At 29.8% G+C, this 24,589-nt stretch overlaps 2 protein-coding genes and 106 non-coding genes across 110 annotated transcripts; 55 read left to right on the top strand and 53 right to left on the bottom strand.

Annotated features, from left to right (window-relative positions):
- Positions 1–2,117: 2,117 nt before the first annotated feature.
- On the bottom strand, positions 2,118–7,635 carry semo-1 (Methanethiol oxidase; the record flags this gene model as incomplete). 3 transcript variants are annotated; one of them, NM_001268848.2, is made up of 6 exons in its annotated part: positions 2,118–2,372; positions 2,955–3,361; positions 5,649–5,851; positions 6,004–6,374; positions 6,902–6,999; positions 7,440–7,635. In NM_001268848.2, the coding sequence occupies 6 exons, from the start codon at positions 7,611–7,613 to the stop codon at positions 2,210–2,212; spliced, it is 1,416 nt and encodes a 471-aa protein (NP_001255777.1). The 3 variants fall into 3 exon arrangements, 2 of the variants coding, with proteins under 2 accessions (NP_001255777.1, NP_001255778.1); NR_131636.1 differs by having other exon boundaries at positions 2,210–2,372; positions 5,184–5,851; positions 7,440–7,613; NM_001268849.3 differs by lacking the exons at positions 5,649–5,851; positions 6,004–6,374; positions 6,902–6,999; positions 7,440–7,635 and having other exon boundaries at positions 2,210–2,372; positions 2,955–3,286.
- Positions 2,620–2,640, top strand: 21ur-8849. Its single transcript, NR_058261.1, has one exon.
- Positions 2,649–2,669, bottom strand: 21ur-6344. Its single transcript, NR_058260.1, has one exon.
- Positions 2,838–2,858, bottom strand: 21ur-6354. The gene has a single exon (NR_058259.1).
- Positions 3,430–3,450, top strand: 21ur-2337. Its single transcript, NR_058258.1, has one exon.
- On the bottom strand, positions 3,575–3,595 carry 21ur-3151. The gene has a single exon (NR_058257.1).
- Positions 3,851–3,871, top strand: 21ur-2230. Its single transcript, NR_058256.1, has one exon.
- 21ur-13283 lies at positions 3,852–3,872 on the top strand. Its single transcript, NR_058255.1, has one exon.
- Positions 3,921–3,941, top strand: 21ur-8123. Its single transcript, NR_058254.1, has one exon.
- Positions 4,019–4,039, top strand: 21ur-199. Its single transcript, NR_058253.1, has one exon.
- 21ur-3353 lies at positions 4,282–4,302 on the top strand. Its single transcript, NR_058252.1, has one exon.
- Positions 4,320–4,340, top strand: 21ur-6595. The gene has a single exon (NR_058251.1).
- Positions 4,506–4,526, top strand: 21ur-8684. Its single transcript, NR_058250.1, has one exon.
- Positions 4,645–4,665, top strand: 21ur-14181. The gene has a single exon (NR_058249.1).
- Positions 4,646–4,666, top strand: 21ur-5769. The gene has a single exon (NR_058248.1).
- On the bottom strand, positions 4,843–4,863 carry 21ur-9213. The gene has a single exon (NR_058247.1).
- On the top strand, positions 4,990–5,010 carry 21ur-7394. Its single transcript, NR_058246.1, has one exon.
- 21ur-11890 lies at positions 5,074–5,094 on the bottom strand. Its single transcript, NR_058245.1, has one exon.
- Positions 5,077–5,097, bottom strand: 21ur-9900. The gene has a single exon (NR_058244.1).
- 21ur-14389 lies at positions 5,078–5,098 on the bottom strand. Its single transcript, NR_058243.1, has one exon.
- Positions 5,228–5,248, bottom strand: 21ur-4346. Its single transcript, NR_058242.1, has one exon.
- 21ur-557 lies at positions 5,355–5,375 on the top strand. Its single transcript, NR_058241.1, has one exon.
- On the bottom strand, positions 5,545–5,565 carry 21ur-975. The gene has a single exon (NR_058240.1).
- 21ur-787 lies at positions 5,906–5,926 on the bottom strand. The gene has a single exon (NR_058239.1).
- Positions 6,038–6,058, top strand: 21ur-11643. The gene has a single exon (NR_058238.1).
- Positions 6,443–6,463, top strand: 21ur-14243. Its single transcript, NR_058237.1, has one exon.
- 21ur-5347 lies at positions 6,447–6,467 on the top strand. Its single transcript, NR_058236.1, has one exon.
- Positions 6,540–6,560, top strand: 21ur-5655. Its single transcript, NR_058235.1, has one exon.
- Positions 6,818–6,838, bottom strand: 21ur-10485. The gene has a single exon (NR_058234.1).
- 21ur-14630 lies at positions 6,819–6,839 on the bottom strand. Its single transcript, NR_058233.1, has one exon.
- Positions 6,866–6,886, top strand: 21ur-653. The gene has a single exon (NR_058232.1).
- 21ur-745 lies at positions 7,021–7,041 on the bottom strand. Its single transcript, NR_058231.1, has one exon.
- On the bottom strand, positions 7,320–7,340 carry 21ur-2893. The gene has a single exon (NR_058230.1).
- On the bottom strand, positions 7,450–7,470 carry 21ur-10648. Its single transcript, NR_058229.1, has one exon.
- Positions 7,636–7,913: 278 nt separating the features above from the next.
- Positions 7,914–7,934, bottom strand: 21ur-5998. Its single transcript, NR_058228.1, has one exon.
- Positions 7,935–8,196: 262 nt separating this feature from the next.
- Positions 8,197–8,217, bottom strand: 21ur-4340. The gene has a single exon (NR_058227.1).
- A 182-nt stretch (positions 8,218–8,399) lies between these two features.
- On the top strand, positions 8,400–8,420 carry 21ur-13201. Its single transcript, NR_058226.1, has one exon.
- Positions 8,421–8,556: 136 nt separating this feature from the next.
- Positions 8,557–8,577, bottom strand: 21ur-7854. The gene has a single exon (NR_058225.1).
- A 518-nt stretch (positions 8,578–9,095) lies between these two features.
- Positions 9,096–9,116, bottom strand: 21ur-796. Its single transcript, NR_058224.1, has one exon.
- A 408-nt stretch (positions 9,117–9,524) lies between these two features.
- Positions 9,525–9,545, bottom strand: 21ur-12079. The gene has a single exon (NR_058223.1).
- Positions 9,546–9,568: 23 nt separating this feature from the next.
- Positions 9,569–9,589, bottom strand: 21ur-5361. Its single transcript, NR_058222.1, has one exon.
- Positions 9,590–9,897: 308 nt separating this feature from the next.
- On the bottom strand, positions 9,898–9,918 carry 21ur-6352. Its single transcript, NR_058221.1, has one exon.
- A 531-nt stretch (positions 9,919–10,449) lies between these two features.
- On the bottom strand, positions 10,450–10,470 carry 21ur-7196. Its single transcript, NR_058220.1, has one exon.
- A 190-nt stretch (positions 10,471–10,660) lies between these two features.
- Positions 10,661–10,681, top strand: 21ur-969. Its single transcript, NR_058219.1, has one exon.
- Positions 10,682–10,987: 306 nt separating this feature from the next.
- 21ur-15436 lies at positions 10,988–11,008 on the bottom strand. The gene has a single exon (NR_058218.1).
- A 108-nt stretch (positions 11,009–11,116) lies between these two features.
- Positions 11,117–11,137, bottom strand: 21ur-4521. The gene has a single exon (NR_058217.1).
- A 211-nt stretch (positions 11,138–11,348) lies between these two features.
- 21ur-8842 lies at positions 11,349–11,369 on the top strand. The gene has a single exon (NR_058216.1).
- Positions 11,370–11,537: 168 nt separating this feature from the next.
- Positions 11,538–11,558, bottom strand: 21ur-436. The gene has a single exon (NR_058215.1).
- Positions 11,559–11,639: 81 nt separating this feature from the next.
- On the bottom strand, positions 11,640–11,660 carry 21ur-496. The gene has a single exon (NR_058214.1).
- Positions 11,661–12,224: 564 nt separating this feature from the next.
- 21ur-973 lies at positions 12,225–12,245 on the bottom strand. The gene has a single exon (NR_058213.1).
- Positions 12,246–12,521: 276 nt separating this feature from the next.
- On the top strand, positions 12,522–12,542 carry 21ur-7536. Its single transcript, NR_058212.1, has one exon.
- Positions 12,543–12,819: 277 nt separating this feature from the next.
- Positions 12,820–12,840, bottom strand: 21ur-3301. Its single transcript, NR_058211.1, has one exon.
- A 102-nt stretch (positions 12,841–12,942) lies between these two features.
- Positions 12,943–12,963, bottom strand: 21ur-12208. The gene has a single exon (NR_058210.1).
- A 126-nt stretch (positions 12,964–13,089) lies between these two features.
- 21ur-9039 lies at positions 13,090–13,110 on the top strand. The gene has a single exon (NR_058209.1).
- Positions 13,111–13,281: 171 nt separating this feature from the next.
- 21ur-5463 lies at positions 13,282–13,302 on the top strand. The gene has a single exon (NR_058208.1).
- Positions 13,303–13,387: 85 nt separating this feature from the next.
- On the bottom strand, positions 13,388–13,408 carry 21ur-36. Its single transcript, NR_058207.1, has one exon.
- A 109-nt stretch (positions 13,409–13,517) lies between these two features.
- 21ur-10425 lies at positions 13,518–13,538 on the top strand. The gene has a single exon (NR_058206.1).
- On the top strand, positions 13,521–13,541 carry 21ur-5799. The gene has a single exon (NR_058205.1).
- A 648-nt stretch (positions 13,542–14,189) lies between these two features.
- On the bottom strand, positions 14,190–14,210 carry 21ur-2470. The gene has a single exon (NR_058204.1).
- A 111-nt stretch (positions 14,211–14,321) lies between these two features.
- Positions 14,322–14,342, top strand: 21ur-1876. Its single transcript, NR_058203.1, has one exon.
- A 712-nt stretch (positions 14,343–15,054) lies between these two features.
- On the top strand, positions 15,055–16,240 carry Y37A1B.7 (Apple domain-containing protein; the record flags this gene model as incomplete). Its single annotated transcript, NM_070289.6, has 4 exons — positions 15,055–15,178; positions 15,517–15,665; positions 15,822–15,969; positions 16,019–16,240. 4 exons carry the CDS (start codon positions 15,055–15,057, stop codon positions 16,123–16,125), a joined length of 528 nt encoding a protein of 175 aa, NP_502690.1. The 3' UTR covers positions 16,126–16,240.
- On the bottom strand, positions 15,257–15,277 carry 21ur-2393. Its single transcript, NR_058202.1, has one exon.
- On the bottom strand, positions 15,260–15,280 carry 21ur-10416. The gene has a single exon (NR_058201.1).
- Positions 15,692–15,712, bottom strand: 21ur-6767. The gene has a single exon (NR_058200.1).
- Positions 15,693–15,713, bottom strand: 21ur-11946. Its single transcript, NR_058199.1, has one exon.
- A 112-nt stretch (positions 16,241–16,352) lies between the features above and the next one.
- On the top strand, positions 16,353–16,373 carry 21ur-4370. The gene has a single exon (NR_058198.1).
- 21ur-12903 lies at positions 16,355–16,375 on the top strand. Its single transcript, NR_058197.1, has one exon.
- Positions 16,356–16,376, top strand: 21ur-462. Its single transcript, NR_058196.1, has one exon.
- Positions 16,377–17,022: 646 nt separating this feature from the next.
- On the bottom strand, positions 17,023–17,043 carry 21ur-5115. The gene has a single exon (NR_058195.1).
- A 293-nt stretch (positions 17,044–17,336) lies between these two features.
- 21ur-4391 lies at positions 17,337–17,357 on the top strand. The gene has a single exon (NR_058194.1).
- 21ur-14861 lies at positions 17,338–17,358 on the top strand. Its single transcript, NR_058193.1, has one exon.
- A 744-nt stretch (positions 17,359–18,102) lies between these two features.
- Positions 18,103–18,123, top strand: 21ur-6794. The gene has a single exon (NR_058192.1).
- Positions 18,124–18,533: 410 nt separating this feature from the next.
- 21ur-10267 lies at positions 18,534–18,554 on the top strand. Its single transcript, NR_058191.1, has one exon.
- On the top strand, positions 18,535–18,555 carry 21ur-1268. The gene has a single exon (NR_058190.1).
- Positions 18,556–18,780: 225 nt separating this feature from the next.
- 21ur-10271 lies at positions 18,781–18,801 on the bottom strand. The gene has a single exon (NR_058189.1).
- Positions 18,802–18,836: 35 nt separating this feature from the next.
- 21ur-15258 lies at positions 18,837–18,857 on the top strand. The gene has a single exon (NR_058188.1).
- Positions 18,858–19,224: 367 nt separating this feature from the next.
- Positions 19,225–19,245, bottom strand: 21ur-13669. Its single transcript, NR_058186.1, has one exon.
- 21ur-1519 lies at positions 19,225–19,245 on the top strand. Its single transcript, NR_058187.1, has one exon.
- On the top strand, positions 19,228–19,248 carry 21ur-4858. The gene has a single exon (NR_058185.1).
- Positions 19,249–19,356: 108 nt separating this feature from the next.
- On the bottom strand, positions 19,357–19,377 carry 21ur-10051. Its single transcript, NR_058184.1, has one exon.
- 21ur-2253 lies at positions 19,358–19,378 on the bottom strand. The gene has a single exon (NR_058183.1).
- Positions 19,379–19,534: 156 nt separating this feature from the next.
- Positions 19,535–19,555, top strand: 21ur-5243. The gene has a single exon (NR_058182.1).
- Positions 19,556–19,638: 83 nt separating this feature from the next.
- Positions 19,639–19,659, top strand: 21ur-7666. The gene has a single exon (NR_058181.1).
- An 18-nt stretch (positions 19,660–19,677) lies between these two features.
- 21ur-7931 lies at positions 19,678–19,698 on the bottom strand. Its single transcript, NR_058180.1, has one exon.
- A 341-nt stretch (positions 19,699–20,039) lies between these two features.
- On the top strand, positions 20,040–20,060 carry 21ur-4860. The gene has a single exon (NR_058179.1).
- On the top strand, positions 20,041–20,061 carry 21ur-9206. The gene has a single exon (NR_058178.1).
- Positions 20,062–20,208: 147 nt separating this feature from the next.
- 21ur-9460 lies at positions 20,209–20,229 on the top strand. The gene has a single exon (NR_058177.1).
- A 512-nt stretch (positions 20,230–20,741) lies between these two features.
- Positions 20,742–20,762, top strand: 21ur-1057. Its single transcript, NR_058176.1, has one exon.
- Positions 20,763–20,790: 28 nt separating this feature from the next.
- Positions 20,791–20,811, bottom strand: 21ur-727. The gene has a single exon (NR_058175.1).
- Positions 20,812–20,967: 156 nt separating this feature from the next.
- Positions 20,968–20,988, top strand: 21ur-6320. Its single transcript, NR_058174.1, has one exon.
- A 37-nt stretch (positions 20,989–21,025) lies between these two features.
- 21ur-6684 lies at positions 21,026–21,046 on the bottom strand. The gene has a single exon (NR_058173.1).
- Positions 21,047–21,204: 158 nt separating this feature from the next.
- Positions 21,205–21,225, bottom strand: 21ur-9484. Its single transcript, NR_058172.1, has one exon.
- A 232-nt stretch (positions 21,226–21,457) lies between these two features.
- On the top strand, positions 21,458–21,478 carry 21ur-12796. Its single transcript, NR_058171.1, has one exon.
- A 147-nt stretch (positions 21,479–21,625) lies between these two features.
- Positions 21,626–21,646, top strand: 21ur-8274. The gene has a single exon (NR_058170.1).
- A 28-nt stretch (positions 21,647–21,674) lies between these two features.
- 21ur-4618 lies at positions 21,675–21,695 on the bottom strand. The gene has a single exon (NR_058169.1).
- A 155-nt stretch (positions 21,696–21,850) lies between these two features.
- Positions 21,851–21,871, top strand: 21ur-443. Its single transcript, NR_058168.1, has one exon.
- 21ur-13557 lies at positions 21,854–21,874 on the top strand. The gene has a single exon (NR_058167.1).
- A 9-nt stretch (positions 21,875–21,883) lies between these two features.
- Positions 21,884–21,904, bottom strand: 21ur-5707. Its single transcript, NR_058166.1, has one exon.
- Positions 21,887–21,907, bottom strand: 21ur-11750. The gene has a single exon (NR_058165.1).
- Positions 21,908–22,080: 173 nt separating this feature from the next.
- Positions 22,081–22,101, bottom strand: 21ur-15628. Its single transcript, NR_058164.1, has one exon.
- Positions 22,102–22,517: 416 nt separating this feature from the next.
- 21ur-1477 lies at positions 22,518–22,538 on the top strand. The gene has a single exon (NR_058163.1).
- 21ur-1095 lies at positions 22,519–22,539 on the top strand. Its single transcript, NR_058162.1, has one exon.
- A 220-nt stretch (positions 22,540–22,759) lies between these two features.
- On the top strand, positions 22,760–22,780 carry 21ur-8755. Its single transcript, NR_058161.1, has one exon.
- Positions 22,781–22,814: 34 nt separating this feature from the next.
- On the bottom strand, positions 22,815–22,835 carry 21ur-7263. The gene has a single exon (NR_058160.1).
- A 351-nt stretch (positions 22,836–23,186) lies between these two features.
- On the top strand, positions 23,187–23,207 carry 21ur-11029. Its single transcript, NR_058159.1, has one exon.
- On the top strand, positions 23,188–23,208 carry 21ur-4418. The gene has a single exon (NR_058158.1).
- A 29-nt stretch (positions 23,209–23,237) lies between these two features.
- 21ur-39 lies at positions 23,238–23,258 on the bottom strand. Its single transcript, NR_058157.1, has one exon.
- Positions 23,259–23,613: 355 nt separating this feature from the next.
- 21ur-2841 lies at positions 23,614–23,634 on the bottom strand. The gene has a single exon (NR_058156.1).
- Positions 23,635–24,589: the final 955 nt, after the last annotated feature.

Genomic DNA, 24,589 nt, shown 5'->3' with positions numbered 1-24,589 from the left:
AAAAGTTGTAGGTCATTTGAATTTATTGACTTTCATTTTAAAAATTCATTTAAAAACAAAAATAAAATTTCTGGGCATTTAGTTCGAGTGATCATCTATTTTGAGATTTCATTTTTGAGATATTCAGAAAAGTTGTAGGTCATTTGAATTTATTGTCTTTCATTTTAAAAATTCATTTAAAAACAAAAATAAAATTTCTGGGCATTTAGTTCGAGTAATCATCTTTTTTGAGATTTCATTTTTGAGATATTCAGAAAAGTTGTAGGTCATTTGAATTTATTGTCTTTCATTTTAAAAATTCATTTAAAAACAAAAATAAAATTTCTGGGCATTTAGTTCGAGTGATCATCTATTTTGAGATTTCATTTTTGAGATATTCAGAAAAGTTGTAGGTCATTTGAATTTATTGTCTTTCATTTTAAAAATTCATTTAAAAACAAAAATAAAATTTCGGGGCATTTAGTTCGAGTGATCATCTATTTTGAGATTTCATTTTTGAGATATTCAGAAAAGTTGTAGGTCATTTGAATCAAATGTCTTTCATTTTAAAAATTCATTTAAAAACAAAAATAAAATTTCTGGGCATTTAGTTCGAGTGATCATCTTTTTTGAGTTTTCATTTTTGAGATATTCAGAAAAGTTGTAGGTCATTTGAATTTATTGTCTTTCATTTTATACATTCATTTTGAAACATGAATAATGTCTCTGGGCATTTAGTTCGAGTGATCATCTTTTTTGAGTTTTCATATTTGAGATATTCAGAAAAGTTGTAGGTCATTTGAATTTATTGTCTTTCATTTTAAAAATTCATTTAAAAACAAAAATAAAATTTCTGGGCATTTAGTTCGAGTGATCATCTTTTTTGAGATTTCATTTTTGAGATATTCAGAAAAGTTGTAGGTCATTTGAATTTATTGTCTTTCATTTTAAAAATTCATTTAAAAACAAAAATAAAATTTCTGGGCATTTAGTTCGAGTGATCATCTTTTTTGAGTTTTCATTTTTGAGATATTCAGAAAAGTTGTAGGTCATTTGAATTTATTGTCTTTCATTTTAAAAATTCATTTAAAAACAAAAATAAAATTTCTGGGCATTTAGTTCGAGTGATCATCTTTTTTGAGTTTTCATTTTTGAGATATTCAGAAAAGTTGTAGGTCATTTGAATTTATTGTCTTTCATTTTAAAAATTCATTTAAAAACAAAAATAAAATTTCTGGGCATTTAGTTCGAGTGATCATCTTTTTTGAGTTTTCATTTTTGAGATATTCAGAAAAGTTGTAGGTCATTTGAATTTATTGTCTTTCATTTTAAAAATTCATTTAAAAACAAAAATAAAATTTCTGGGCATTTAGTTCGAGTGATCATCTTTTTTGAGTTTTCATTTTTGAGATATTCAGAAAAGTTGTAGGTCATTTGAATTTATTGTCTTTCATTTTAAAAATTCATTTAAAAACAAAAATAAAATTTCTGGGCATTTAGTTCGAGTGATCATCTTTTTTGAGTTTTCATTTTTGAGATATTCAGAAAAGTTGTAGGTCATTTGAATTTATTGTCTTTCATTTTAAAAATTCATTTAAAAACAAAAATAAAATTTCTGGGCATTTAGTTCGAGTGATCATCTTTTTTGAGTTTTCATTTTTGAGATATTCAGAAAAGTTGTAGGTCATTTGAATCAAATGTCTTTCATTTTTAAAACTTATAAACACACAGTGAAACTGAAAATAATTTTGTTTTTGAAAAGGATTATTTGGAAAGGTGACAAAACTGTTTTGAAAACAATTAATTTTGGCTCAGACGGGTTTAGTTTGCAGGAACTTTGTTAGTTTTCCACTACTGTCTATTCATATAATGAACTGAACAAAAAATCAAAAATGAAAAAGACAATCGATAAAAGGAGCCAGTTTTTATTGAGGAGAATTCCGGATGTTCATATATTTTCTTCCTACTTTCTAATCCATAATTTTTTTGTGCAATTCTACTAAATTCCCGTGATTTCAACTCGCCACATTCTTTGTACCATATATGATGATTGCTTCGTTCACATTACAAAAATCCCCTTTTTTCAATATTTATTCGCCTGGTTTCCCCCGTTTTTCTAGTTGCATCATGAGTTGAAAAATCCTTTCAATTTTTTTTTGAAAATCTGAATGAATTGTGATGAATATGTACAAGCTAATTTTTTATGCAAAACATTTTAAAAAAAACCAAATTAAATCCAAATATCCGATGTACAATCTCCACCGGGATAACGCATCTCGTGAGCCAAATAGGGACCTCCTTCAATTTTTCCAAAATCGATCAAAAAGTCTCGATTTATTTCCATTTTTCCAGATTCTGGATCAATGTTGACTTGAACCATTGTGGCGCCAGATCTGAAAAATGACAGGGTTGCAAACGCGCTCCATTGAGAAAGTAGGACGAATTTGGTGTTTTTTTTTTGAAATTATCATGAATTATTAAGCGGACGAAAAGAAACATTACCAAGTCTCGACGTGACTATTTTTTCAACGGAAAACGTGTGTGCGCCTTTAAAGAGTAGTGTAATTTCAAACTTTCGGTGCTGCAGCTATTGAACTGTTTTATCGATTTCTCATAGTTGTTCTTTTTTTTAAAAATTATTTAGACTAGAAAAACAAAGAAAAACATGAATTCGTGATAAAATCAACTCAGCAAGTGAGAGAGAATCGCTGCAAATATGAAAGATTTTTGAAACGGTGATTTTTTTTCTAAACAATAATTTCACCATGAGCGTATTTTTAGTGTAAACTACAAAATTCGAGATAATTTGTTTCGTAAGGACAAAGGTTCAATGAATAAAATGAATAAAAAAGAATTACATTTCGCGAATAGCCCCACAAGTGAGCGGAAATAGTTTGCTCAAAATATACTACATTTATGAAACGGTAACTTTTTTCTCAGAAATAATTCTAAATTTTTTCATAAGTAGCACTCACTTGACATGTTCTGGATAGAATTGATCATCCCATTTCTTGTATAAAGAAGTTGTAACATAAAGTCTCTTTCCATCCAATGACAACTGTAACATCTGTGGACCTCCTTCAATTTTCCGTCCCTTCACATAAAGTGCTTCAATTGGTTTTTCACCTTCTAGAACTTTTACATTTGATTCCGTATGTACACTTCCTCCAATATAAACTTGAGAATTCAATTTCACCTTCAATGGATCAGAAATGTCATATTGACGAATATCTCCATGAAGCCAACACGAGACATACAGGAAACGATCATCCATTGAGATAAGGATATCAGTTATAAGAGCTGGCATTTCTGGAAGAGCCCATCCACTTACTTTTTTAGAAGGAATGAAGGCAACGAGAGTAGCTGCATGGGTTGTTGAGTTCTGGAATTATTTGAAAAATTGAATGTTTCTCATTCAACGTATCACTGAAGATTTGTTTTCAGTAGTATTCAACAAACATTTGGCAACTATTTTCATACTGACTATCAGAATTTTGAGATTTTACAAGAAAAAAAATACAAAGTGTGTTAAAAGAACACCTCGAGAACAGGAAAGAAGCAACTTTTCTGAAAAACTTTATTTTCAAAAAGAGGTTATCGCGAACTGTCGAAATAAGTGTAGGTATATGCGCTGCCAAAATTATATTAACTTTTTGAAACAGTAAATTTTATGTTTTTTTGTAATTTTGCCTGAAAAGTTGGTGGCCATTCACAAAAAATAAATTTTTTGATCGAGCTTTTTTGTTTCAAGGGCACACTGCTGAAGTGGATATAATTTTATTTAAAACGTAATTTTTGTTTTCAAAAGTTTACACGAAAATCTACTGTTTCAACAAACTCATTTAACATCTCGCTAGAAAATTGTTTTCAATTGAACTGTGGCGTGACTTATCGACTGTTCTAAAAGAGCTTTAAAAATCATGAGACATTTAATGTTTCGATTGGCTGATTAAATGTTTCAAGTTGAACAAGGTGTCAATTTTTTAAAATTATATGTTTCAGATGATCTAGAAAACCCGGTGAGATTTCTAATTGTCACTCGAACTTGATTTCCAGTGAGACTATACTTTGCACAGAAAGGAATTTTTGTTTCGCAGCAATGCAGCAGAAGCAGAGATAATTTTACTTAAATCTGAAATCGGTTTTTTTTTCAAAAATTTAATAAAAAAGTCTATAACTCATTAAACATCTTACTTGAAAATTATTTGATTGCATTGACATTGCTAGAAAAACTAACAAAATCATAAAATTTTTAATGTTTCAATTAGCTGATTAAACGTTTTGGTTTGAATAAAGTTTCACTGAGACTATAATGTCCGCGCTTTAAAATTATTTTTTAGTGTCGAAAAAAAAATATTTTTTCTTTCTTTAATTGACCGAGTTTTCTTGATTCACAGTCACGCAGAAAAAATCGATTTGAACTTTTTGTCAAAACTAAATGCATGCTGCTTTTTAAAAAAAGGTTCATCAAAAATCTACTGTTTCACTAACCTAATTTTAAAAAACTCGGAAAAATACGTTTTTAGTATTTGCATCATTGTTAAACGTTTAATGAATCTATAAACTGATTTAAAAATAAATTATTAAAAACACTCAAAGATATTTTTTAAAAATTATTATATGTTTCAAGTAGTCTATAAATACTGAAACTATTTTGAATTAATATTGGTTCTTCCAAATGAAAAAAAAGAAAAATAGCAGTTTGGTCTACACAACTTTCTCTGAATTTCAAATTCAAATTATGCCCTAATCATGTATGCCAAAGCATTAAAGGATTTGAAATGTACGAAAGCGCTCTGATTTTCTCAAAATGTCCACATTTTTCTCGAAAGTTAGTCATTTTGCCAAAGAACTTGCTCAGAAAACTTCGGGAATGAAAAAAAATCAATTGAATAGAACGGAAGTTTTGATAACAACGTATTGAAACAATTTATTTATTTTTAAACTTGAAAGTTTCTAATGCAATGTTTCGGTGATCCCAGAAAGTTACACATCAGCTTACAACACTGCTATTCAATTACTGACAACGAAAATATCAGTACTATTGATAAATTGTCAACTCCCCCTACGAAGATCATTTATATTTGATTTCATACGTTTTTTTGGATTAGCAAATGAAATAAACTTCCAATAAGATACAATATGATAACCTATTGAAACAGTTTTCTAAAAGTTTTCTAAAAATTCTTTTCAATATTACTCACCTCCTCAACAGGATGAATTCTAAAAACCGGATCTATTTCAATAGATGACAGGAATACCAACAGAACTAAACTAAAAACAACAGAGTGTGTTATGAGGACAAATTGAAACTGAAAAGTTTTTTGAATGTTTCAATGTTTTCGTAAAATCACGGCATTGATCTCCAAAACTGTTTAACCATTTTCAATTGACTGAAACTTTTGAAAAATCAAACACTCTACTGAAGAGTTTTCATGGAATAAAATTTGAGTACTCTGGAAGAAGCAACAGTTTTGGAAACTTTGCTACCTCCCAATCAAGGATGTGCGGCAGTTCTCAAAATTTTCCGAGCTCGGCAAATTAGTTTTACAATAATTTTAATCTTGATTCTATTCTACGGTTTTAACATATTAATCTCAGTTTCTAAACAAATAATAACTTATTGAAACATTTCAATTTTTCTGAAAATTCTATTGAATATTACTCACCTCCTCAACAGGATGAATTCTAAAAATTCCTGATCCAAGAGCACATCCCACAAAAGCGTGCTCACTGGTTGGCTCATGGAGGAATCGAACTTCAAGTGGAAGTGCTCCAAGTGGCTGTGGTAGATCAATTGTTTGAAGATATTTCTTAGAGTCCCATTCGAAAATATGAACACTGTTTCCGTAGAGACCCTCTCCGACGTGAGCTGGAAAATTTCATGTTTTAAAAAAATTTGTAACTTTTTGGTTTTTAGTGATGCTGATGGCTCATGCCGCAAGGAATAATTTTAATTTTTGGTAAAATGAAACAAGAGGTGTTGAAACAGTGATTTTTTAAAAGTATTTTCAGTTTTCCCACCTGGATTAAATCCCTTTTTAATATGATTCGGTGATCCCCATTCCGTAGAAATCATCACATTTCTCCTTGGCTGGTACCAGAAATCATAGTTAAACGGAACAGTCTTCTCGTCAGCTGGCCATGTTCCTTTCGGCTCAAATGTCTTTCCATCCAACAACAAAAAGTTACCAGATGGAGTTCCATTAGCTTCTCCCAAAGTACTAATCATAATATTTCCATCGGCAAGACAATGTGAAGTATGTGGAAATGAAAGGTTTAGAGAATGAAGTTTTGATGGTTCAATTGTATGTTCAAGATAGATTTTACGCTCATTTTCTACGTTGATAATGTAGATACGGTCAGAGTTCAGGCAAGGAACGATCAAATGGGATCTGAAATTATTTAGAAATTATTCTACTGTTTTGGTTTGTTAATGAAAGTTCTCCGATCTAAAAATTTATTGATCTTTCAGTTGACTGAAATGTGAAGTTTGTAAATTCGAATTAAAAAACTGTTTCAAGAAATTGGTTCAAGTCTAACTAAATTTATAAAAATGATCTTCTCGTGAATGTCGCTCTGATCTGATTTTATTACAAAGCTTTTGCATCCGTATCAAGGGTCGTGGAAAAATTTAGGTTTATCAGTTTTTTCTTGAGAAAATCTAAAAATCAGAAAAACAAACAAGGGAGAATCTATAGATTTATCAAATATATGATGATTTTGTTTGAAGAATAAAAAAAAACATGTTATTGTGACCACTTTTTAAAAAAAAAAAGTCGGAAAACCACACTTCAAAAATGAAAATTTAATTAAAAAAATTTTTAAACAAAACTTGATGTTTCGAACAGTTGATTTAATTTTGCCACCTGTACTAATAGAGTAATAGTATCATCCTAAAACAATAAATATTTTAACTAACCTCTTCTCAGTTGGTTTGTCATGACAAGAAGAGCACGCATTCCATCCAGTATGATGGACTTCATCACCAATATGTGGCACATCAACTCGGCTGATCACCTGAAAATATTAATTTTACTGGAAAATGTTATGATTGATCGATCTCTAAATGCTAAAACTACGAGTGGATATCAATATTTTGAAACCGATAATTTTTTCAATTAAATAATAATTTTTAATTTTTACTATACAATCATATATCGTGCAAATCGATTTAAAACTCTTAAGCTTGAGATAACCTTGAAATCAGAGAGATCAAATCAAAGTTTCCTGATTTATTTTTGGCTGATGCAACAGAGATGAAAATTGCAAAATTGCAATTTTATTCCGGTAATTTGAACAATTTTTCTGATATAGAAACAGTTATTTCAAGCTTTATGGACGTGATCTACAAAAGACAATCAAAAAATTAGTTATTCCTAAAACTCAATACGTCTTTTTGAAACAGTATTTTTTTCCTCCAAACAAGAAAAAAAATCAACTTTACAAATAAAATTTACCTGACAAAAAGTGTCACTCTCTGGATTCACATCAACTGTAAAAATGGCATCAGGACCATCAGCTGCATTTGGAGCAGTCACAAATAAAACTTCTTCTCGTGGTCCTTTTATAGCATCAGCTGGAGATGCATATCCTGGACCACCATGACATTTTAAACCACAGTTTGGGGACATTTTGGTTTTTGGGATTTTTGATCTGCAAATATTGACTTTTTTTTAAAATCAAACAATATAATCAAATCAGTAGTATGGATTAAAAAGTTACATACATACAATTTTTTGCTGAATTAAACTATAGCAAAATTAAATTTTTTTCAAGTTTGACACTATTTTTGTAGCTTTGAAAACAAGTTGCACGAAAACTTTTGGGCAAACATTTTTAGCTTCAGAAAAAATTACTTTTTTTGTCACAGCTCTAAAAAGGGGAATGTAAAAATTAAAAAAAAAATACAGCGAAAATTTGTAAGTTAAAAAACTAACGCGGATGTAGCAAAACCAAAAAAAACTGAAAAATGTGAAACTTATAAACACACAGTGAAACTGAAAATAATTTTGTTTTTGAAAAGGATTATTTGGAAAGGTGACAAAACTGTTTTGAAAACAATTAATTTTGGCTCAGACGGGTTTAGTTTGCAGGAACTTTGTCAGTTTTCCACTACTCTCTATTTATATAACGAACTGAACACAAAAATCAAAAATGAAAAAGACAATCGACAACAGAAGGGGATGACATTGATAAGGTATCACTAGCTGTTCTATGTCTTATCTCTAGCAGTCATCAAGATGATTGTTCAATGAACCAACTAGAAATCTACTAGAAACACGTAGGAAATTATTCTGATACAAACTACAAGTACCGTTTCTGGTTGAGATTAATTTTTGAATTTAGAGATGAATTTGTGAACATTGTGTGACTGATTCAAAGTGCACAGATATTTTGATAACATTTTTTTTTAATTTTGGAAAACCGATCTGACTACAAAACGTGAATTTATTTGAAATTGAAAATAGTGAGTTTTTTCGTTTTTAATTTATCTTCTGATACTAGGCTTAACAGAAAAATAATAAACAATTATTCAGGGTTGTGCGCGCGACAAATTCCAAAATTTGAAGGACAAAATTATTGATGAAGATGGGATCAACTGTAAATTATTGAAAATCTCCATGAGGATTCCTTGAAACAGTAAAAAAATGTATCGCGAATATAGCAAATTTTTAGAAAAACTCAGCTTGGGTTAATTAAATTTGCAAATTTCTTATTACGTTTTCCACTAATAAAAAGGTTTAAACAACAATTTTATTTATTTTTTATTTATTTTAGGTGCTGCAAACGGCAAACGGCAAATGTCACTCGCTAAAAAAAATTGGTCGACGATGAAAAAAAAACTTTCGGCGTCTTTCAGCATGCGAAATTTTTTTTATTTTTATTTTTTTTTTATTATTGGAAATATAAACAAATTTGAATATTAAGTTGTTCATATTTCCTCATGAGAACAGTCATTCAAATCCACCTTAAGCATAAAAATCTCCACAAATATATGGGGAAATTACAGTTAATATTGCTACATGTTAATACTGTTACAATACTAATAGAAAACTCATACCAATAGTAAAATGAGGCATGTTATCAATCTTTCATTTGAATTTTATTGGATTTTCACATTGCTTCTCATTGTATTATATAAAATTTATTGAAACGCCTAATGAAGTTTTAGTGAAATAGTTAAACATTTTTTTGCAAACTTTAAGCAAACGTAAGCCGTTAATAGCTTAACTGTTAACTGGTGCAATTTTGCTTAAATTTGCAGTTTTGAAGTTTTTCTACAATCGGTAAATTTATTCACATTTCAAGTTAGTCTCGATTTGAAATGCAAGTTGAGCGCTTTTAATATGTTTTTTTCACATAAAATTTAATATTGGGGTTTTTTTCAATTTTTCCGATTTTTTAAAAACAATCAATTTTCAAAATTTCTAAGTCAAAATTTCTAATCAAGACAAATTTGGTTACAATTTTTTAAAACATTTTTTGCAAAAATTTTGGCACGGTGAAGTACGGTGTTTCAAAAAAAAGTATACAAAACAGTGAAGCAAGCAAAAGTCTGTGAATTAGACAGAAATGAAAATTTAAAAATACATAAAACTGAAGCGCAACGGTGGGAAATTTGTAAACCGCCTAATAAAAATGTATTGAAACACTGCAACATACAGTGCGTCCAACTTCTATAGCACCCCCCTCTATTTTGAGTGTTTGAGGCTTTCTGGAAATTATTTTGAAAAAGTGTGAATGTAGTTCGATTACAAATGTTAAAAAACCGCCACACCTCGGTTTTTGTGAGAATATCTTAAAAACTACGGAAATTAGGTCAAAAAGTTGAAAAAACGGCCGTCCAACTTCTATAGCACCCCCTCGAATTTTTGACAATTATCGTTAAAATAGTCAATTTTTACTGGTTTTCTTTAACACTAATTTTTTTGTAAACCGTAGGAAATTTGTAAACCGCCTAATAAAAATGTATTGAAACACTGCAACATATATTCCCAAATGTAGAAATATTTTCAACAGACTTTTGCATTATCTTTATTATTTATTTAATTTTGTTAACCCTTGTATATAATAAAGGAACGTTTCCAAACAATTGGTAAATTTATTCAAATTTCAATAATTTCCGATTTTTATTATAATTTTAACAAATTAAAAAGGCTAACTAGGGACTCTTTTTTTGATGTCCAGAGAGTTATGAATTATATGTTTTCTGAAAGCTAATGAAATGAACATGTCAAATTCAAAATAAAACCTTGCCCAAATTGATGTTAAGACGTTTTTTTTACTCCGAATCCGTATTTAAGTCAAACGGTTGTTGTTTTTGAAGCTTCACATCTTGATGGACTTCGAAGATACAAAAAATAATCAACTAACAAAATGTTAAGAACAATATGAAAATTATTATAAACTATAATTGCATTCGATATGTTACATGCTCCTGTAGTTATAAGCATTTAAAATATTGGAAATTGGCTTAAACAAGTGTCATTGTATAAATTAAATTGCGACGTCTAATAAAGTTTTAGTGAAACAGTGAAATATTTTTCTGCAACTTTTGAGAAAACTTTAGTTATTATTAGCCTAACTGCTAATTAGCAACATCCTGTGAACTGTTGAATTAATACTGACACTGTTTCAGACAATTGGCAAATTTAATCAAATTTCAACTTAGTTTTAATTCTGTATTTCCAATCCCAGCTTTTGTCAGCATTTTCACAAATAAAAAGGTTTTATGTTTATTTGTTCATTTTTCTAATGTTAAAAAAATAATCTTTGAATTTTTCGATATGCGTTTTTGAACATTGTGCTACTCGGATGTGTACAATTCCAGAATGTGCAGATATTTTAACATTTCTTTAAATTGAAATTACTGAAAGTCGGTTAAGCTACAAAACGTGAACTCATAAGACCTGTATTGTAGTACCATCTCAAACTAAATTTGAAAAAGAGCTTGAAAATTACTATAAGTATGTAAAAAAAAAATCAAAAAGACTAGTTTGGCAAGTAAATTTTTTTTGTGAGATTAACGTCGTAAACCTGTATAACGGATAATAAAAACTTATGGAAACAGTGTAACATAGCTATGCTATGAGACAAGCTATGAGAAGTTTTGTATTGTGAGTATATTTTTGAAACAATGGGGTGCAAATGCTCAATGTTATAAAAAATAGTTAAAGTCTAGATAAAAACTTATTGAAACAGTGAAATATATTTTCGAAAACTTTCGAAAACTTTTAGAAAGCTTGGGATACTGATATCTTCACTACAAACTCACTGCGTTTTGATTTTCGAAAAATATCAATAAATAAATAAAAAAACACCGTTTCAAATAGTTTTTTCTTTAAAAATTTTTTCTTTAAAATCAGTTCACCAGTTTTATAAAAACTTTATGAAACAGTGAAAGTTACCCAACTCGAATTTTATCCCATCGAAAAAAATGCATGGATTCTGTCTGAAAATTTGCACTCAGATGTGAAAAAAGGTATAATAATTTATTTTCCCACTAGAACAACCTTTCTTTTAAATACTTTGAAGTTTTTTTTTCAGAATGGATTTCAACTAGTTGCAACTCAGAAGCTGGGAAAAAACCAAAACCTTGTAAAAAAAACATGTTGAAACAGTCGAATTTGTAAATTAATAAACCGATAACTTGGAAGCTACAGCAACGAATACTCGCAATACTTTCACTCTAACCTATTTCTATTTCAGTAGTAATTGAAACAGTATTTTTTCCTACAAATATCTCCAACTCGATCCCTAAATTTCTCCCTGGTTAACCCATTATCGTTGCATAGAGTTCCCACGCAATGACCAGTCGTCTAGCGGTCAGTTACTTGGCATTGTGCCAAGTGGCGAGGCAAGGTGTGTTGCCAAGGGACGCAGACAATCTCGTGCGTAAGATAACTGAAGGGGGCAGCTGAAGGAAAGTGGAAAATGGAGAGGTGGGAGAAATGAAGAGTATTAGAGAAATTAACATGGGAATGGAAACGTATGGGTGTTCATTTTTAATAAAGTGGCTAATGGTAAGGACATAAAATACAGTTTGTACAATAATTTTTGTATTTGGAAAAATTTTTTAAAAATTATATATCCTCTATTATCCGTTTCTAGGACTGCATTTCTAATGAAAAAACGGAAAACAACATAGATTTTCAGAAAATTTTAAACATAAATTTTTTCACCTTGCGATTAACAGTTCGTGGTTTTGGTATTTTATTTTATTACTGTCTATGATTTTTTTTCGAAAATATGTTTTCTTGGCACTGGTTTGAATGTTAATTCAGTTTTTATCTAAGTAGTGTGAAACGGTAAATAAAAAAATATTTTTAAAAAACTGTTTGGAAAACTAAAATAATATTCGGAAAAAGTCATAATTTGATTAATTCAAACCGGGATCTAGAGTGCTCTAGGTATTTCATGAATTGCGATAATCAATAATCTCGTACAAAATCAGATTTTTTTGAAAGCATTGTCATCAAAAAATCCAAAATTTGCAGTTTCTCGAGAAACGTTAAATGAATGTTTAACGTTTGAATCATTTTAAGATTGCTTTGAGCGAAAGTCTATAAATGAATTGATTTAAAATAAGAAACATACGGGTTTCGTATTCTGAAATAAAATTCAATTTTTTTAGATAATTAGGAAAAACATATTTTATTCTCCAGCAACCGACATTTCTGAATCTGAATACTTGAGTGCATAGAGTTCCATTTGTTTTTCTAATTTCTTGGTTTTAGGTTTTGCAGAGAAATGTATTCACTTTCGAGCATAAACTGAATGTTTCTAATTATTTAGCGGCAAGATTTTCAGATTATTATTACATTTATCAATTACAAAGTCACCATGAAGTGATCACCATCTCCTGATCAACCATCGTTCATATTTAATAACTATGAGAAAACGTATAATTTTTATATATCAATCCCATTTCTCTAAAAAAATACAATCTGAAATTAATTACAAGAACTTGAATACAATACAACGAAATACGGGTTTAAAAATAAAATAACATAAAATAATGAAAAGGAGATCTTTTGTTTTTTGGAAATTTTATAAGATGATGTTTCTTGAGTATCATTAGAATACGAACTGTGTTACCAATAAAATTATTTAAATCCATGAACACCTAGTAATTAAAAAAATGACATTGAAAAAAAAACGATTGTTGAGGGATGCATTAATGTTGAACAAATCTAGAAAAGAAGGAAACGTTTTTCAAAAAAATGTTGAAAAAAATTCAAATAAAAATTAGACTGTTTTATTGTGTAATTAAAAAAGCATACAGTATCCGTTCTTCACTGTAATAATAGTTTTAAAAAATTCATTAAAAATATTTGCCAGTAGGTTTTTGAGCTGTGATTTGAGAAAATCAGTCACAGAACACAAAAATTTTCAGAAATCTATATCACGACGCGACGATGACGCATTATTTTCAAAAGTTCAGCTTTACGAAAAAAGTAATATTGGAACAGTAAAAAAATTCAAAATTGTAGTGTTTCAAGATGATCATTAATTTTTAACAAAATATCAGTAGCTATTATTTACTACGAGGATGAAAATAATTAAAAAATAGAACAATTATCGATATGGAGTCGATATATTTTGAATCCTAAAATCTCTATGAAATCTATATATTGGGGGTTTTTTAGCAACTTTGACTGTACAAAGAAGATTTCTCACATTTCAGGTAGACATAGGCATAAACGTAAGCAGATAGGCAAAAGCTAGCAGTTTTTTTTATCATTTTTCTCAATTCTTGGAGGCAGCTTCGAATAAACATATAACCTTTTGAATTTTATGCCATTTGGCAGGCAACCTATAAATACCTGCCATCGCTGCCTTCATTCCAATAAGCTAATACTTTTCAAATCAAGCACCAAATCTTATTAGTGCCTTTTTGTAGTCATCAAAAAGTGCCTTTACTATTGCCTTCTTTTTTTTTCAAAATCATTTCAAAATTATTTCAAACTACCTTTGCTGAACTTTGTCCATCCTCGACTTGCTCAAGTGTCCTCTGCACACCACCCGATAGCATTTTTGGGTACTTGAGCAGTCACATTCGACGAAGCACCTGGAAAACATTTTGGTCGGAGAGTACCCAGAGTTCCAGTTATATAAACTAACCACTCTAAGCCCCGCCCACTTGCTATATATAGAGCAGAAATACGGTTTTCAAATCAGTACGAAGTTTTGAAACCTTCTCTTCGTCTGGCAGTGGCATGGTCAGAATATAGTTCACTATTTTCTTTACGAAGAAAGTAGTATTGAAACAGTAAAAAATTTCAACATTGTAGTGCTTCAAGATGGTCATTAATTTTTAACAAAATACCAATTATCGATATGGAGTCGGTATATTTTGAATCCTAAAACCTCTATGAAATCTATATATAGGGGGTTTTTTAGCAACTTTGACTGTACATAAAAGATTTTTCACATTTTCAATTAGGCATGAGGAGTGTACGTAGGCAGATAGGCAAAAGATAGCAGTTTTTATCATTTTTCTCAATTCTTGGAGGCAGCTTCGAATAAACATAGAGCCTTTTGAATATCTTTAGGTAAGCAGGTAACCTATAAATACCTGCTATCGCAGCCTCCATTCCAATAAGCTAATACTTTCCAAATCAAGTACCAAATCTCCGCTCACTTTAATCACTTTTTTTCAATTCCCGTAATCATATGATTCAGTGAATAGATGATAGAAATCCACCTCTCAATCGGGATTCTCGTTATCAAAAGTGATCAACAGTGATTGCGGGGTGGCTACTATCATCAATTGAAATAAATGAAAATAAATCACTGCTAGATTAGCCTATTGTTCGCATAATATTATCATTATATATTCTCGTCATCAACATCATCATTCCTGAAGATAATTCTAGGATTTTAATATTTTATTTAATATTTCCTGTTTCAAGGTGTTAAGACATTCCGAAGAACGAGTCGTTGCGTCTCGAAAAGAAGCAGAGACGAAAAGCTAATCGAGAATGATAAGAAAATAAAAGCTGAAGAAAAAGAAATCGCACAATGACCTAAATACCACGCCCCTATGTGAATCGAATCGCATAAAAACCCATGAGATCCGGGAAGATTTTTCATCATTTTGATCAGTGGGGAATTATCATCCGGAAAGATATGCTTAAACAACTCGCACTTTTTATTGCACTTTTCGGTGCAGTGACCGCGTGGAATCGACAAAGTGAGTTTTTTATTCTAGAATTAAATGTCGCCTACTATTTTAGGAGTTTATGTAAAAATCTAAAATAGTCTGATTATCAGAACTGATACGCCATACGCAATAATAACTCCAATTAGTACAGGATTTTGTCAATGATCTGAAACAGAAATTTTTTCCGAAAATTTTTTTGTAAAAATTAAAAGCTATGGTTTCAAGTTTTAAACTATGAGTTAAAAATTATTTTATCACAAAACAGTTTTTCTGCCTGATTCCGGTACTCATAAAACCAGGAAAATGTGTAGTACAAAGCGTCAATATTTACTGCCATCAATAAACCAACAACATAACTAAAATTCCAGATCATTTCGGAAATCCATGCTACCTTTGCTCCTGTTTCACTGTTTACACCGATCGTGACGTGGCAGTGCCATTGAGACCGTACGCTATGGCAATTGATGGATATGATACTACAGAGGATAGATGTCTGGCCACGTGCCAAAGAGATCAGGTAAGCAAATTTTTTAAATTGAAATTAGTTATACCGACTCTGGATAAACAATTCTCAACTTTTGTGTCACCCTTTGACTTTTGGTTGAAACGGTAAAAATATTGTTTAACAAAATAAATTTCTCCAAGTTGATTTTTCCATAAATAATGTTTCCAGAGGTGCCGGGCAGCTGTTTATGGAATGGTCGGTGGCAGAAGTGTATTCACCTGTGAATTCTACGAAAAATTCAACACAAAAAGTGTGCCTGTCTACACAACATACGTGAATATGTACATGAAACGTTCGAGTGAATGCAAACTGCCAAGTGAGCTTGAATAATTTTATTCTCAATTCTGAAACATGGAAATTTTCAGTCGCACATCTCTCATCGATCGAGATGATCCCAGCTGACAATTCTTCTCTGAAACGCCGCGCAAAGCTGGAAAAACTGATTGGAAGAAAGAATCCGTTCCTCGGATAAACTTGGAGGTAGTGAATTCGAATTGAGAATCTTCAGAGAAGCTATTGATCTCTTATTGGTCTCTGTCACGACACTTTTAATAATGTTTGTTTAAATCTAATAAATCTTCTAGATTAATCAGTGTTTTACAAGTTGTTTTCCTCGAAAAAAGGCAAATTTTATTGAGTTTGTTCTAAAAAACATCTGTTTCTTACTGTTCATAAATACACATGCACAGATTTTAGAATTATTGACATTCGACATCTTTAAAACCTTTTGGACACTTTTCCAAAGTTTTCAAAAAATTCTGTTCCCGGTTTGGCCGCATGGTCGTACTTTATGTAACTACTTAGAAAGTTGCATAATTTTTGTACTTTTAAGTTCTAAAAAATATTATTAATTTTAAAAATTATAACTCTGGGCCATATGTATTTTAAGGTTTAGAAACAGTGTTTTAAATTCAATATTTGTGTGTTGAAATGTGTGATTTTAATTCTAATCAGGCGAACAATAATTTTCAACTAATATGTGATTATTGCTTGAAAAAAAAGAAAGTTAGATAGATTTTGAAAATTTTATTCTAACCTTTCGGAAATTTAGTTTTTCATGCAGTTTTTTCTATTCGGAACGTTATTGTAGCATACTATAAAAATGACGTGGTGTCGGACAGTCTCATTGTGGCTTGATCTACAAAAAATGCGAGAATTTTTCTCCCAGAAAAATGTGACGTCATTGGATAACATTTTCATTCGAAAAAAAAAAGAAAAAAACAAGTAAAATTGAAACCTTACTGAAAAAAACAACAGTAAAAGGGTAGTGGAAACGGGGCGGAGGCAAACCCCGTGCGGCAGTGTTGCGTAAGCTACGCTCCGCCCCACTTTCTGTGCGACAAAAGTTTTTGCAAAATTCAAGGATCGATTGATAATCAAAGAATTCCCATTGCCCTCATCTGACGCGGCACACTTTTATATATCATCTGAAACTGTATAATATATTACCTTCTCACTCTGTGAAGATATTATTAATTATCATATTTAGCATTTTGAAAGTTTATGATAGTTGATGACAATTTACACTTTTCAAGTTTACCGAGAGTTTCATATTTACCTAGAATTATATTGCTAACCAGCTGAAAAGGTGTTTCGTTCGGTTCTCGAATTGTGGAATTTCACTTCTTGGCTTATACTCTTTCATATTGTTATGAAATGCTGATTGAATTATTGAAAAGTTAATTGATATGCCTAAGCATATGGTAGCATAACTTAAAACTGCTTCAAGCTTTTATTTTGATTTTTTCTTTGAACTCCGAAAAATGGATTTTTCAATTATGACGAAGCTATGCAGAGTTTTTCATTAATAAATTGTTGTTTGTAGACAATTTTATCCCCTTGATTGAAAAAGAAAACAACTATTAGCGTTTGTTCAAAATTTATTGACGAGTTTTCCAAAATGCAAATTCAATGTCTGGGGAGTTATTTTTAAACTTTTCAGTAAAACATTAACTTACACATTGGAACAAGACAATCCAAAAAGAATTTGTAAATAATCAAAATGTTAAATTTTCAAAATTCGGACCTCTGTGAATATTAATGATTCAAATTTTGTTCATCAATTGAAATATTAGCAAAAGAAGAATATGCAATACATGCAATAGCATAAATGGAACATACTCGATTTTTTGTAAGTTTTGATAAAACTTCAAAAAGATTGAGAATCTGCTGATTTCCTTTTAGGATTAAAGTTTTCTATTTATTTTCAGTTTTTATGCTACTTATGGGTTTTGCTCCCCTCAAAATATTTTAATTTTCAAAAAACCATTTTTTTTTCTTTTTTCAAATTGGAAGCGTGAGAAAAAGTCGTTCCAAAAAGTTCACGTTTTGTGGTTAATTGTCATTTAGAAAATAAAACATTTTGGGGGTGACGAAACCCATTAGTACCGTTTTTAAGTATTACTGTTTTAGATTGGCTTCTTATAAACACTTCGTTCTCAACTGATATTGGTATTGTTTTCATGAAAAACTAGAAAAATATAGAAAAAAACGGGACACTTTTTAACTCTGTAAATTTCTCATTACCAGCCAATTTTAATAAAGTTTTTCAATGCAAAAAATTTGTCTACACAATAAAATAGGAAAATATGTTCCAAAGAATCCGAGTATTGATTTTGAAATTTCATGAAACTAGAGAATTATAGAAAATTCAAGTTTCCCGTTTAATATTAACGAATAAGAAACTGAAAATAAACCTTGGGTTCCATTTGTCATAGTGGGCCGAATTTTTGAATTAACAGTTATTTTAGTTGAGAAAACTACAAGTTCAGATTGTTTCAGATGCTGGCAAATTAACCAGAAATTTTTATTCCACATTTGGATTTTCAAGGAAATATTGTTTCAGGGTGGTTTCTTTTGAATGAATTTTAACAATGGAAATTGAATATTGTACGTTATTTTATCAAAACTTTTAATTTTTCCATTCGTTTTCCTGAAATGAAACAGCAGAACATACACTTATAAAACATCCAATAAAACAATAAAATCCTAAAATTTTGTTGAAGTATCATTACGTGATTTTTGAAAATTTGTCATTTCAAAAACAAGAGAATTATGGAAAAAAGGATCAGTTTTAACTCTGTAAGTTTTTCATTAAATATTTGAGATTCTTTTAATGGACGACATAATAATAGATACTGATGCAGAATCGTAGTTTCTCAAATGTAGAAAATTTGTTTGCACTATGAAACAGGAAACATTTCTCAAAAAAACCTAGACTAAATTTTGAATTTTCGAAAATGGAAATTTAGAGTTTCTCGTTGAATATTAAAATTTCAAAAAATTTTTAGTAAACAAGAGCTTTATACTTGCAAAATTAAGAATAAAAGTGAATATGTGATAATTAACCCAAAATTCTGAAAAGTCTATTTTTGAATTAACATTATCGTTTTATTTACAGTGCTTCCTGTTTGTTTAACTTTTTGTTTAAAATAGTGAACGTTCTAAAATAGTGATTTTAGAACGTTTCAGATGCTGGTAAAATAATCTGGAACTTTTTTTTTTGGATTTTCACTTAAATTAAATATTGTTTCACGGTGATTTCTTTTGAATGAGTTTTATGAATGGATATTAGTGGTTTGAGTCGATTTTATTACAAAATATCACTTTTTTATTTGTTTTTCTAAATTGAAACAGAAAAAAATTGACTTGCACAATAAATCAAGAAAAATCTAAAATTGTGCGTAAGTATCTTTGCGATATTTTTGAAAATCTGAACTTTCAAACTATTGATATAAAAAATAGTAAAAATAAATAAAATACATGAAACACGCACCTCTGTCCCAAAGTTTGAAAATTGAATTTTTGAAGTTTCCGTCAATTTTTTATTACTGTTTCATGTTGCATTATTTTGGGAAAAATATGTTCAACTCAAATTTTGCTGACATTCATAATACATTTCTAATGTAAGTTTTAAAAAATTACAGTTTTCATGAAATACTGTTTTAGGGTGGCTTCATTTGAACAATTCGTTCTCGAAGGATATTATTCAATTGACAGGGCATCGTAATTTTGTTTATTCATTTCAGTTATTAAAACGATTCTAACAATTCAGCAACTTTCCAGAAAATTTATACTTTCACAGTGTAACAGGAAAAATTGTTCACAAACCTCATAGTGTAAATTTTGAATTTTCGAAAATAATTGAAAACCAGACAAGCGACAGAATATATTTTTCCTGTAACTCCATTCTCCCACGAGGTCAATAATAATGTTTCTGATATCTCTCCGATGACAACTATGATTTATTAAATTTGTATGCTTCAGTTAGTGAGCCTCCAACACACACATAAATACATGGCACAAGCACCTCCGTCCAAAAGTCTGTAAGTTAAATTCGACTGTTTCATGTTGTTGTTTTTTGAAGAAAAAAATATCAGCTCTCAGTCGTTCAGTTTTTGTTGGAAATCATTCGAGAGTAGTAAAAACACACGACATCAACATTTTCCAGATTCTGGTTAGTTCTCTTTTGAGAATAACGTTCTCTCCAATTTTTAGCTTTTATCAAATACTGTTTCAGGCCGGCTTCTTTGAACAACTCGTTCTTAACGGATATTCTTAGATTCCTTAATTTGATAAAAGAATTTAACAAAAAACAATTAAAACTTGAAAAGTTAAACAAATTTGTGAAACGAGACGAACCCAGAAAGAGTACTTATCATTCGTAATAAAATATGATATTATTCAAACAGTTTCCAGTAAAATATATAATTCCATAGTGAAACAGAAAAGCTTTCAAACACACAATAGTGTAAATTTTGAAAACTATTATAGAACAATAAAGTAAAGCCTAAAACAGTTGGAAACTATGTAAGTTTTTCATTATTATATTCAAACTTTTATTATTTAACTGTCAAAATATTTTTTTTTCCATTTTTACACCTTTGATTTATTACATTTGTAAATTTCAGTTACTGAGCTTCATAACTGTTTTACCTGTATTTCTTAAAATCCATTGTTTGAAAATTATCAAAAACTTCTAAAATTCTTTTAAAACTTATGAATAGTAGTGAGATGGTTGAACATTCACTTTTCATAAATTACTGTTTCAGGGCGGTTTCTTGTGTGCGGTTGTTTGCCAATTTGTATTGCTTGCTGTGTTTTAAAGGAATTTCATTTGATTTTTCATATTTTTTAACTTCTATTGAAAATATTTGGATTAGTCAAAATTATTCCAACAAAACACTTAACTCCAAAGTGAAACAGGACAACGCATGCTAGTGTAAAAATTTGAAATTTTGAAAATTTGGAAAATTAATCTTCAAGTAATGTTTCAAGGTAGTTTCATTTTGAGCGGTTTTTAGAAAGTTCACATTGCAATGGTAAATTGCAGTGGTTGTATTTATATTTATTTTAGTTTCCAGAATTTCAAACTTTCCGATAAATTCACAAAATTATTCAAAAAATTATAAGTAAAATTTATAACTCCACAGTGAAACAGGAAAAATAGTTCAACAGCATCATAGTGTAAATTGTGAAAACTAGTAAATTATATAAAAACCAACCAGTTTATAACTATGTACGTTTCATATTAATATATTCGAAATTTGTTCAAATAGAAAAAGAGGAGTGATCATTCAGGAAATTTTTAGTAAAATATATAATTCCATAGTGAAACAGGACAGTTTTGAAACATACAATAGTGTAAATTTTGAAAACTAGAAAAATAAAGTAAAACCCAAAATAGATGGAAACTCTGTAAGTTTTTCATTATTATATTCAAACTTTATTATTTAATTGTCAAAATATTTTTTTCCATTTTTACAACTTTGATTTTTAAATTTGCAAAAAAGCTTCATAACTGTTTTACCTGTATTTCTTAAAGTTCACTGTTATAAAATTCAGAAGCTGCGGCTTAAGCTGCTAAAATCCTTTTAAAACTTATGAATAGTAGTGAGATGGTTGAATATTCACTTTTCATAAATTACTGTTTCAGGGCGGTTTCTTCTGTGCGGTTGTTTGCCAATTCGTATTTCTTGTTGTGTTTTATAGTAATTTCATTTGATTTTTCAGATTTTTAAACTTCAATTGCAAATTTTTCTATTAGTCAAAATTATTCCAACAAAACACTTAACTCCAAAGTGAAACAGGACAACGCATGCTAGTGTAAAAATTTGAAATTTTGAAAATTTGGAAAATTAATCTTCAAGTAATGTTTCGAGGTAGTTTCATTTTGAGCGGTTTTAAAAAAATTATATTGCTAGAGAAAATTTAGTTTCCAGTTTTTCAAACTTTCAGAAGAAATGTCAGAATTATTCGAAAAATTCTCAGTAAAATTTATAACTCCACAGTGAAACAGGAAAAATTGTTCAACAGCATCATAGTGTAAATTGTGAAAACTAGTAAATTATATAAAAACCAACCAGTTCATAACTCTGTACGTTTAATATATTCGAAGTTTGTTAAATTGTCAAAGCAATTTATTGTGTAATTCAATTCTTTCACAAGGTCATTCAGAAAATTTTGAGTGAAATATATGATTCCACAGTGAAACAGGAGACATTGTTTAAACACAAAATTGTAAATTTTGACATTTCGTAAAACTATAAGTGTTTTTCTTTTCAATGAGTTGTGCTTACTTAATTTTTAAATTTCAGCCACTGAGCTAGACCCCAATGAGCCATAGCCAATGAGCCGAGAGCCTAATGAGCCGAGAGCCCAATAAGCCAAAAGCCGAATGGTACTGAGTGTTGTGTACACTTTTTTCTTTTTTTTTAATGTCACACAGCCCTGCTCACGATTCTCGAAGTTTAAAGAGTCTTTCAAAATTCATTCAGATGTCAAAAGAAATAGTTGGTTTTAACACTTACAAAAAAAATTCTGTTTCATGGTGGCTTCTTCTGATCGATTCGTTCTGAACGGATATTGCTTTACGTCCTTCAGGAACTTTTAAAAATATTTAAACAAATAGCGAGGCGTTTGGGTTATTCAATATGTTGTGATTAAAACTATAACTTCAAAGGGAAATTATTCAAACGCATAATATATTTAGAAATCCAAAAAATTATAGAAAAGCCAAAGAGTTTAAAAGTTTCTCATTGAAAAGTTTTTCTTCAATAACTGTTTTACTTTTATTTTTTGAAATCCGCAATTTTAAAAATTATCGGTGCCTACTCAACTCCTTTTGAGGTTTGTGGAAAGTAGTGTTTTGGTTTAATGTATTTTTTATGTAATTTGAAAAGAATAGTCAAAAATTTTCCAGTGAAATACATAAGTCCAGAGTGAAACAGTGAAAATATTTAAAACGCAGGAGTGTAATTTAATTTAATTTAGTTTTATAAAACTAGAAAATTATATAAGAACCAAACAGTTTGAGACGCTGTAGGTTTCTCTCATAAGTGTATTCAAACTTTATTTATTTAATTTTTCACAATTAGTTACTTGTATTTTTTGGAACTCTAAATTTCGAAAATTTCAGAATCTGCTAAAATCCTTTTGAAAATCATAAAAAGTAGTGGTTTGGTTTGAATATTCACTTTTTATAAAGTACTGTTTTAGGGTGGTTTCTTCTGTGCGGATGTTTATAAATTAGTATTACCAGTGGTTTTTGGGATCGATTTCATTTGATGTACCAGATTTTCAAACTCCAAAACCAAGAGGTTCGAATCAATCGAATATTTCCCAGTAAAATATATAACTCCACAGTGAAACAGGAAAAATTGTTCTATGGCATCTTAGTGTAAATTTTGAGATTTTCAAATTTGAAGAATAACTTTCTTCAATAATTCATTTAATTTATAAACTTCCGTTTTTGAACTTAATTTTTGCATTTTAAAAATCCACTATTTCTACAGTCTTCAGAAATCGTTGAAAACCTGTTGGCATTCATAAAAGAAGCGATTTGGTTCGAATATATTTCCATTTTTCATGAAGTAATGTTTTATGGTGGTTTATTTTGAGCCACTGTTTATAAACGAATGCTACTAGGTCATATTTTCAAGAATTGTTTCAGTTTCCAGATTCCAGGCAGGCGAAAGTCAGATTATTCAAAAAAAATTCTGTAAAATATATCATTCCAGTGAAACAGGAAAAATTGTTCAAATTGTGTCAATTAAAATTTTTTGAAATTTTGTAAATTAGGGAATTATATAAAAACTAAATGTTTCATAACTTTGTTAATTTTTCCTTCTTCACTTCATTGTCAAAATGATTTTTCCTGCAATTCAATAATAACCCCTCGGCATCGCTCCTCGCCGCGTGCGGTCCAGTAGGTCAATGTTCAGTTCAATTGAGAATTTCTCGAAAGTGAATCGGTCAAGTATCACAATTTTTTCATACATTTTAAAGAGCGAATTATTTTCTTTCGTTTGACACCAAGAAATCCAATTTTCATCGAAAATAATTATCAGTAAGACGATATTCCCGACGGGCACTCTTATGCGCGCGCGTTTATGAACGCCGCTTGGAAAATCGATATTTCTGAATGACTTGCATAATTCCACAAAGCTAATTAATTTGGATTTAGTAGAGAATAATCTGTTCTTTTTATAAAGTCTAAAAAACTAGAAATTCGTCAAAAAACCACCGAGAAAACTACAAACAAAAATGTGTCTATGTTGTTGAATGCAGGACGGCGAAAAAAAGAAGTTTGTGTTCGTCGTCTAGTGCAAATTGTTCATTTTGTAGCAATTTGTGAGCGGAATGATTCATTGAAACAAAAAATAAATAAATAAACATAGAACAGTTCAAAGTATCACTCACAGACATCCACGTGAGAAGGAAATCCCTGCACTTTTAGCGGGAAATAATCTTTGGTCCCAGAGCAGTTAGCTAATTGCAAATTATACGAAAACTCTTGGGAAATTGATTTAAACGTGATTATTTTGTCTGGAGAACAGGAAATTAGCATATTATCATTATCACAGCAACCGGAGCAGGAGCAATCACGAGTCATCACGAGCACGAGCACTATGGCGGGAAGGAGCCTGAATTTTCTT

The sequence above is a fragment of the Caenorhabditis elegans genome, chromosome IV (assembly GCF_000002985.6).
Source record: "Caenorhabditis elegans chromosome IV".
Lineage (NCBI taxonomy): Eukaryota > Metazoa > Nematoda > Chromadorea > Rhabditida > Rhabditidae > Caenorhabditis > Caenorhabditis elegans.
The sequence above is the reverse complement of the archived record's forward strand: the minus strand, read 5'-3'. Positions and strand labels throughout refer to the sequence as shown.